The sequence below is a fragment of the Ictidomys tridecemlineatus genome, chromosome 12 (assembly GCF_052094955.1).
Source record: "Ictidomys tridecemlineatus isolate mIctTri1 chromosome 12, mIctTri1.hap1, whole genome shotgun sequence".
Lineage (NCBI taxonomy): Eukaryota > Metazoa > Chordata > Mammalia > Rodentia > Sciuridae > Ictidomys > Ictidomys tridecemlineatus.
This window is the reverse complement of record NC_135488.1, coordinates 50203082-50213355: the sequence shown is the minus strand read 5'-3', so window position 1 is coordinate 50213355 and position 10274 is coordinate 50203082. Positions and strand designations below refer to the sequence as shown.

At 34.7% G+C, this 10274-nt stretch overlaps 1 protein-coding gene across 3 annotated transcripts in view; it reads right to left on the bottom strand.

The window, feature by feature from the left end:
- Nucleotides 1–217: 217 nt before the first annotated feature.
- The window catches only part of Suclg1 (succinate-CoA ligase GDP/ADP-forming subunit alpha), a 34787-nt gene continuing 24730 nt past the window's right edge, over nucleotides 218–10274 (bottom strand). For all 3 annotated transcript variants that reach the window (XM_005335869.4, XM_078028933.1, XM_078028934.1), the window contains 2 exons: nucleotides 2085–2273; nucleotides 218–466 (listed from right to left, as the gene is read on the bottom strand). In XM_005335869.4, the coding sequence (XP_005335926.1) occupies nucleotides 440–466; nucleotides 2085–2273 (216 nt within the window). In that variant the 3' untranslated portion in view covers nucleotides 218–439. The remainder of the gene's footprint in view (nucleotides 467–2084; nucleotides 2274–10274) is intronic.

The window sequence follows — 10274 nt, the reverse complement described above, 5'->3', positions numbered from 1 at the left end:
ACTATAAATTCAAAAGAGACCTAAGGTCATGCTATTGATAGTTCGACAAATGTCATACTGAATATATTGCAATCTTATTCTCTCAAGTTTTAGTTACAATGTTCTCTACATGGCCCATTTAAACACACAAACATATGTTATTGCATTTCTCCTACTGTCTCTCATCTCCTCCCTGGCCCGCGCCACAGTGGAATAATAACAAGTCTCCAAAATCATATTAAAATCAAATGGTAGATTTATTGGCCATCTCTGTTATACAATAGGTGAAAATATCTCAATTTAGGACATTCTAAACTTAACTTTGGCTTCCTGCTATGCTGAAAGACCAAGGCCAGGCTCAAAGGCTGACAATCAGTGGACAACAGAAGAAAACTGCTGATGTTTCACAAGTCTACATGATTCATTCCACAGTTTTAGGACCTTTTTGTTTTTGCTCCTTTCATAGCATCTTCCTCTTTTCAAATTCCTTCAGAAACAGAAGAAAAGGAGGAGAGAAGGGAGATAAAAACATAAAAGATCCAAATTATATTCATGGTCAAAATGATTCTCAAACCTATTATCTTTAAGATCCTTTGAAGAACCAAATTACAAGAATTAAAATATACCAGAACGAGGGTGCTTAACACAAAATAACAGCTTTCAAATCAGTCCATGTCAGCTTAAATCTAATTAAGCTTTATGCAGAGCTTCAACTTTATGTCTCTCAACTCAGAAGCTAGAGAGAGGCTATAAATAATACTTATTTTTTCACTGGAGTGTTATTATTAGGAGGGGACAAACTTTGTTATGTTTATCCAAACCACAACAGGCCTTTTACTAAGGCTATGGAAACAGATTTGCTTACTTTCTCACAGAAGAAAATTAAGTAAAGATTCAGTTAGAATTGGAACAAAGTGTCAAAAACATTAGAAACACCTAAAACAGAAGAATACCTTAAAGAAGACTTTGTTTAAGGAAACAATACTGAAAATTACATTTTTCTAGATTGTAACAAATAGAACCAGATAAAATGTGTAGATGCCTGCTGCCACTTACTGGAGCAAAATGGTAACACACATCTCCAATGTGAATTTAAATATTTATTTTTCTCCTTTTCCTCCACTTTCAAAAAGAATTCTTCCCACACTTTATTAATCACCCAGACTGATTTCAAACACTATGGCACATAGTGTTATATTCCAAATGATAGGATATGAAAAAATTCAATACACAAGTAGTTCATAAAATTATCTCTAAGACAAGAGCAAAGAAGATTACATATAGTCAGGATTTTTAAACTCTATCTGAATATTGTTCCCTTCTGGGAAAACAATTTTTCTTGTTTTCACCATGCTTGAAAAATAGGGTTTTTGTTTTTTTGTCAAAGCTATAGTCCTGACAAAAACAAAGGTAGAGAAGCCTTAAATGATCACTCAAAGAAACAAGCTAATAATCACTATAGAGATTATGGAAAACAAAAGATCAGTTATAATATTTTAATCATAATATGGTATTAAAAAGGAAAAGCAAAGAAAATGGTTTAAAAGTTATTCCTCCAACCCATAAGTGACATGGCATCACAGAACATCAAGGCCAGAAATGAGAACCTGAGTCTCCCCATTCTCCTCTTTAGACTTCCCTCCACTCCAACTCCCTCTTTATAGTTTTAGTTTCTTGTTACTCAGCCTTCAGCCCCTCTCCTTGGAAACAGAAACAATAAAACAATATGGGGTCAGGTGACTATAACCTAAAGGCTCTCCTTCAGGGGAAAAGAAGAAGAAACATAAGGCAGTTTTCTACACACACTCTCTCCATTCCCCAAATCATGGGAATGAAGAATTCATGGCACTCATGGCCTCCAAAATGTCATTTTTGCATGTCATATCTTATTGTTTATAGAACAGCATATCCCAATATTTAAAGAAGATTAATTTTTAAATGAGAAAGTTTCTTACTTAGGGGATAAGAACATTAATAGAGTGCAATTAGAATGAAATAAAAAATTAAGACCCAGAAGAAAAGACCATGATTTCCAGGCATCCAGTGTCGTCCCACACTGAGAAGTCCCATAACTTCAGAGCACTTGGGCCATTATCAGTACTCACCTTGTAAATGGTGGTGCCCAGTTGTGCAGGAGACATGCTGACTACAACTCCTGCACTCTGAAGGGCAGCAATCTTCTCTTTAGCTCCACCTTTTCCTCCAGCAATAATTGCTCCTGCGTGACCCATTCTCCTGCCCGGGGGAGCAGTTAAACCAGCAATGAAGGACACTACAGGCTTGGCATTTGGACCCTGCAGAGAAAGTGATAATGGTAAATAATCTAATGAAGAAGTTAATCAAAATCATGACTCTGTTGGCAAATGGTAAAAGCCCCTCATTCATTCTAAAAAAAAACCCCATACAAATACTGAACTATAATTGAAACCACTATATGCTTCTTAAAGATGACTCAAATTTCCAAACAAACTCAGGAAAATAATCCTGATCAAATTTTTATAACTGTTGAATATTAACAGCTTCGCTGGCACAAGCTGGTTTTTAAAACTTATTATTTTTAGTTATCTATGGACCTTTATTTTATGTGTGGTGCTGAGAATCAAGCCTAATGCCTCACACATGCTAGGCAAGTACTCTACCACTGAACTACAACTCCAGCCCCACAAGCTGTTTTATAAATATATATATGAATCTTTCATTTGAAAAACACAGGAACATACCTGAAAATTTGTTATATGACTTATAACAATAATGATCTAAGACCCAAGATCGGTTTGCCTTATTTTAATGGAATTTTATGTCTCAATTTCTTTTTAGTTAATGCTTAATAAATGTGTAAAAAAGGGGGGGGGGATACACTGGTAAGACCTAGGACTCAAGATTCAATTTCATATTGACTAAAGTGGATTGCCCTTGGATAAGACACATTACTTCTCCAGACCTCTGCTGCTTCATCCAGAAATAAAATGGCCAAACTAGATTGGTGGCCAACAACCCTTTCCACTCAAATTCTATAGTGTCTAAGAAGGAAGATTAGGATTGGTTTTATTCAACAAAAATCCATTTTAATGTGCCACCTCTGTGCATATATCACTGTACTAGATTGAGGTTTAAAAAATGCATGAAAACTTAAGAATTTCTGGGCTTTGAACTTACAATATAATTAAAGAAATGATATTAAATAGGTTTTCATATTCATCAGCCAAGAAATGACATACAGCAATGTATGAATATATGGTTAAATTTTACATCGAATGATGCCATGTAATAATACTTACTATCTTAGAAATTAACACTCAAAACTTATAAGCATATTTCAATTCATCTGAAAAGATAACTTTTTAGAATGGTATTAAAAACATTCTTGTGAGAAGAGTGGCATTTAACAACAATTTTGGAACTCCTGTTTAATAAATGACAAATGATACTGCTTTTGCATTCAATCTGTTATAAATGTTATTTTAGTTGAATTATTTTAGATGAAAATCTGGCCTCACCCAGATATGCAGCTGAAAATGGGAGAAATATTTTAATTGCTTTACAGATAATGGTGGATATTCTTCTTTGATATTACACACTTCTATTAAAATGGCAATTTTTTAAAGGTTAGATGCAATGTTAGAATCTGACACCATAGTAATGAACTTTTTGTCCTTTGTTATTTTGAAATCTATTAGTCTGTCTTGTATTTTGAATAACTCTTCTACTCACACAATTTTATAGCATGCATTAAAAAATGCATGGAAATGTAAGAATTTCTGGGCTTTGAACTTACAATATAATTAAAGAAATGATATTAAATATGTTTACATATTCATCAGGTGGAAAAATATCCTAAATGCTGACATACTTCATTATTCAGTTTCAACAAATCACAGCCATCGTATCACTACCAATCTCACTGGAAAAGCCTTTTCAGTAAAGGGAGGTAACTAAACTTCCTGATGATGGCAGGTAGAAGTTTTCCAAAATTTTAATATTCATTTGAAAATTCAAATTTTATCAGTACCCCCAAATACTATCAGTTGTTTGATAGTATGGTAAGTTTGCTTTGTTTATTTTTGAGAAAACTTCTGCCAAATAACCAAGTCTGAATAACCAGTTTGTTTGTTGGTCATCTTTTCAAGTAAAATTGGTGTTCCTTAAAGCAGTTCGTTTAGTTCACAGCTCAATTGCAAGAAAACTTCTTTCCTATCTTGTCACAAAATACTGATGAGGACCAAGATTTAATAAAACCAGTAATTTTTATTGCTTCATCAAAAACTTCTTTTAATTAAAACTTTTTTATTTATTAATTTATTTTTAGGAAAATGTATCAAATGAAACAAAACAAGTACGTTTAGCTTTTTTTTGCTAAATTCTAAGCTACTCCACAGATGCAGAGTTAGGGAGATCAAAGATGGTGGATTAGAGGAAGCCCATTTAATCCAGTCACTCTGTCTTGAGATTTATGCAGTGGAAGTACTACTTCTCAGGAAGGTGGGTGATGAAGAAACTCACTGAAATTCAATAACGGATAGAGAAGCATAAAGACCCAGAAATGCAAGTGCTACAAAAAGAAAACCAGAAAGAGTACATTGGAGTGAACCCAATGGCAGTAGTGGTGCCAGTTCACTGCAAAGAAATGCAACACAAACAGGAAGAGAAAGACACAGCAGATAAATCTGCCAAGGGAAAATGTGTAGAAGAAAAACCAGCTTGAACTTAGGTGAATCAGAGACTGCAGAGCAAGCTGGTATTTGAAAAGTGCTCCCTGTTTTTCAACTGACAAATAGAGAGCTGAGACACGGAGTCATCTTAAAGAAGCCACACTGCAGCTTGCTGCTGTGGGAGCCCAGAAGATCATAGCAAATACTGTCATATTGTCATGGCAATTTCTCATACTGCATAGCCTAGGGTGTGCCTAGCAGAGTGTGACTGAAACAGGCAGAATGCCTTATGCCTACGAAAAATCAGGTTAGGGATATGGGGGGCTTGTTTTCCCTTTGAGTCTGGCAGCTCACAGGAAAAGCTGAGAGGATCCTGAAACTAAACAGGTGAGTGTGACTACAATTGGGAACTGAGCTTGGGAAGGCCACATACATGGGTAGTGAAATGTGTGAAACCTGTGCAAGGTTGGTCATCCTACTCCCCAATTCTCAGAAGGCCTGAGATCCAGATGTTCACATCTTCTCAGAGCTAGGGTGTGTTGACCTAACATCTCTGGAGCAGATATCACCTGACAAAGTTCTGAAGTTTCAATCAAAGCTTAATTCCCAGGCACTGAAACTTTCCATTTAGAACTTTGCATCATATTTCTTATACTTCTGTGTTGGGTTTTATGCATCTGTTGAGATGGATTTCTCTTTCAATAATAAATGCTGGAAAGGTTATAGAGAAAAAGAAACACTTTTACACTGTTGTTGGGATTGCAGATTAGTACAACCACTGTGGAAATTAATATAAAGTTTCCTCAAAAGACTAGGAATGGAAACCCTAAGACCCAGCTACATCACTCCTCCATATTTATTCTAAAGAATTAAAGTAATCATACTACAGTGACACATGCATACCCGTGTTTATAGCAGCACAGTTCACAATAGCTGAACTACGGAACCAGCTTAGGTGTCCATCAATAGATGAATGGATAAAGAAAATGTGGTAATGTACACAATGGAGTTTTATTCAGTCACAAAGAAAGATTAAATTTTTCCATTTGTAGGAAAATGGATGGAATCTGAAAACATTATATTAAGCAAAAAAAAAGTCAAACTCATAAGGTCAAGGGTTGTGTTTTCTCTCATATGTGAAAGCTAGAGAAGAAAAAGGAAAACAAAAGGATGTGTGTGGAGAGTAATTTATGAAAATGAAAGGGAGATAGGTAAAGGAAAGGGACCAGGGGGAGGGAGAAGGGGAGAGAAAGGGGAAATAGTGGGGCATGATATCGAGCAAGCAAGTTACATTGTTATATTGTGCTCTTGTATGAATATGTAACAACAAATCCCATCATTATGTACAACTATAATGGATCAATAAAATAATATGGGAATAAATATACCAGCTCTATTAAAAAAAAAAAAAAAAAGCTGCATCAGCTCCAACCTGGGAGTATATCAATCTATAAGTACCAAACTTCAATTGACAGTACTTCCCTTCTGTACTACCTTATACTGGTGAGAAAGGGAAGCTGAGAGCTGTTTTAGACGCTTGAGTTCTAGGACACTCTAGCTGCCAGCTTGGTAAGCAATATTAAAAGAGGTTAATAACTCTCAACACTTGCTCTCTCTAAGGGATATGTGTCACCACAGTACAAAAAGAAATACAAAGAAGGGCAGTCTGGCATAGGCAGTGAACATTCATCCTTGTTGACAGTTTTGATCACTTCAGTGGAGAAAATTCTTTCAGTTCTTTTTTTTCCTTTTCTCCTTCTTCCTCTTCCTTTTTTTTCTTGTTCGTGCTGTGTTGTTTTGTTTGTGAATATACACATAATTGTCTTCTATTTTTTTTCACTTTTTTCCTCTCTTCTTTATGATTTGTATTTTGCTTTGTCTTTTGAGGATTAGAAATTTTTGTTTGTTTGGGTTTAATTTTGCTTTTCTCATTACTCTTTCTCTAACAGCCAAACTCTCTTGTTCTTTCTCTATTCTATTTCTTTCACTTATTTTTCTTCTTCTTTACTTCTCTTCTGCTTCATCTCTGTTCACATTTTAAATATTCTGAATTTTCTTTTTTCTTCCCTATGTCATTTTTTTAAATTGTATTTTTGTCAGCTTTTATAATTTGTATAATTCCTTCCCTTACCATTCATGTTATTACAGTTATTATTATGTGGATAGTGTTGTTGACACCTACTGCTAACTTTAAGGTTAGATCTTACTCATGGCTATTTATTATTGTTGATGTTGTTAACTGCTGACTTCACTATTCCTCTTTTTGTGGTAATTTGTTTTGTAGATGTCATACTAGGCACTGTGGGTGTATTTTAGTGCTGTGAATTGCTGTTTTTGTTTCTCATTTTTAAAAGAGGTGCTGGTAATCTACTGGGATACTACAAATTCCTAGTGTGGAGGCATTGCTCTGAACTACACCCACAACCCAGCTGAGACACAGTGCACTTTGCCCACATACAAACTAATCCTGCTCAAGCTTCAATAATATTTTAATGTGTAGAATAGGGGAGATAAAAACCTCAAATCAATGACTAGCCCCTCAGAGAAAATGGCCTAGGGGACTCTTAAAATCCACTCGTGGATACCCACTCCTATAGCAAAAACACAGGTGGCTCAGAGGAATCCATAGTGTTGAAGCAGTTCTCCAAGAGTAAATTAAATCAGCAGGTCTGCAATAGCTAATTAGAAGCATCGAAGGTTGAAATTAACGCTTGGAATACTCTAGGCCTATGTGTTAAAGCTAAGATATACAGACAGCACAGAACTTATTACAAAAGAGACAACTGTTCATAAAAGGAACTCCTTGTGAAAGAGGAAGAGGAATCCCATCTCACACAAAGAAACAGAAAAACAAGTCTCCTGTCCAAATTTATAATCCCCCAACAAAGGAACACAGACATTGAAGAGAATGAAATTCCAGAGAAAACAAATTATTAAAACAATTAATGAGCTAAAAGAAGATCTTAGAGATGATCATCTCTTCAGTGACCCTGATATGCTTTTTACATATGTCTATTATTATATTCAATACAGTGGCTGTGACATACTTCCCATGTATTCTCATATTAAACAATAAATTCCCTGAAGACAGGAACACTGTTCTCACTCATTTCTGTATGTCCAGCAACTACTGTAGTACCTGTGGAATAGAATTAAAAGGACTCCACAAGTCATTTACTCATCTGCTGGTGATCTCTGCATAGAAATATGAGAATCTTATAATAATAATTATATTATAATTATTAGTATAATTATTATAAATAATAATTTCCACTTGATCCCTCCCTGACAGCCCCCCAAAAGTGGGGATATGAATAGGAAAGTATTGGGTTAAATATTAATCTGTGCCTAGGAAAGCTTGCAATAAGATAAAGTTCTAAAGAATGTATAATAAAGAAGGAAATGGAGAGTGGAAGCTGGCTACTTCTCTTGTTTCCAATCTTTAGGTGAGGATCAAAGCAGAGGGGCTTTGTTGTAAAGTAAAAGAATGTACTCATTAATATCTGAAGAAATCTACTCGAGCAGTGGGTATGCAACCTATTCTATACATTCCCCTTGCTTATAGGTGTGGTGAGGCCCTCCATTGTATCCTGGCCTACCACCAGGGAGTGAGCAATAAAATGTCCAAATCCTCTCCACTGAATCCTCCAAGTTCTTTCTTTTGAATTAGTTAACAGTATGCTTGGGACATTTGCAGTTCTGGGATTGAACAAACTACCCTTGTCTGCTGATGACATGATCTTCTATCTAGAAGATCTAAAAAAAACCTCCACCAAAAGACTCTTAGACCTGATAAATTCAGCAAAGTAGAATAAAATCAACATGCAAAAATCAATAGTTTCTCCCACACTCTCATAATAAATCTGCTGAGAAAATAATTAGGAAAAATAATTTCATTCTCAATAGCCTCAAAAAAAAAATCTAAGGAGGTGAAAGAACTTTACAATGAAAATTATAAAACTCAGAAGAGAAAATTGAAGACTTTAGAAGATGGAAAGACCCCAATGATTCTGGATATACAGAAGTAATATTGTCAAAATGGCTATAATACTAAAAGCAATCTACAGATTTAATGTTAACTCCATTAAAATATCAATGACATTCTTTGCAGACCTAGAAAAAAGTCCTAAAATTCATATGAAAGAATCAAAGACCTAGAGTAGTCAAAGCAATCCTGAGCAAAAAGAGCAATCCTGGAGAAATTACATTACCTGATCTCAAATACTACTACTGAAAAAAACAAATTATCTACAAAGCTATAACAACAAAAACAACACAGTATTGGCATAAGAACAGACATGAAGACCAATAGAATAGAAGACACAGAGACAAATTCCACATAAATACATAGAACCTTGACAAAAGTACCAAAAACATGCGTTGGAGAAAAGATAGCCTTTTAACAAATGGTGCTGAGAAAACTGGATATCCATATGTAGAAGAATAAAACTAGGTCGCTATCTCTCACCTAAAGTTTATCAAAGACCTAGAAATTAGATCAGAAATACTGCAAGTGCTAGAAGAAAACCTAGATCAATACTCCAATATATTGGCACAGACACCAACTTCCTTAATAAGATTCCTCAATCCTAAGGAACCAAAACAAGAATCAAAAAGTGGAATGGAATCCAATTAAAAACACAGCAGGAAATGACAATGCAAAGAGAAAGCTTATAGCATGGGAGAAAACCTTTGCCAGCTATTCTTCCCTTATATATTCAGAATTTATAAAGCACTCAAAAAACTTAACTCCCCCCCCAAATTAATAATCCAATAAATAAGTGGGCAAATGAACTAAACAGACATTTCTCAAAAGAAGAAATACAAATGGCCAACAAATTTATATAAAAAAAAGAAAGTTTAACATTACTAGCAATCAAGGAATTGCAAACCAAAACTATGTTGAGATCCATCTCACTCCCACTAGAATGACAATCATTAAGAATAACCGCTGGTGAGGATGTGAGGGAAAAGGTATATTTACAAACTGTTGATGGGACTGCAAACTAGTATAACTACTTTGGAAAGCAATATGGAGATTTCTAAAAAGAATAGGAATGGAACCATCATATGACCCAGCTATCCCATTCCTTGGTATTTATCCCAAAGAACTAAAATCAGTATTCTATAGTGATACAAGCATATCAGTATTTATAGAAACACAATTCACAAAAGCCATGTTTATGGAACCAGCCTAGGTGCCTGTCAATAAATTAACAGATAAAGAAATTGTGGTATACATATACAATGGATATAAAGAAGAATAAAATTATGTGATTTTCTGGTAAATGGAAGGGATTGGAAAATATCATATTGAATATAATAAGTCAGACCCAGAGACTTAAAGGCCTAACCATTTTATATGCAGAAATCAGAAGCCAAATGGATTGAGGTGATAGATAAAGAAAGCAGGGATCTCATAAAAACAGAAGGGAGACCAATAGAGTAGAGGAAGGAGATCTAGAGGAGGGCATGAGAAAAAACTGGGAAACAAAATCTACCAAATTATGCTATATACATTTACAAATATGCCATAATTAATCCTGCTTATATATAAAATGATAATGTACTAATTAACATAATGATAGTAATAGAAGAGAGTTCAGTAGAATAGAAAAAGAGGATGCAAAGGGAAGAGAGAAGGGA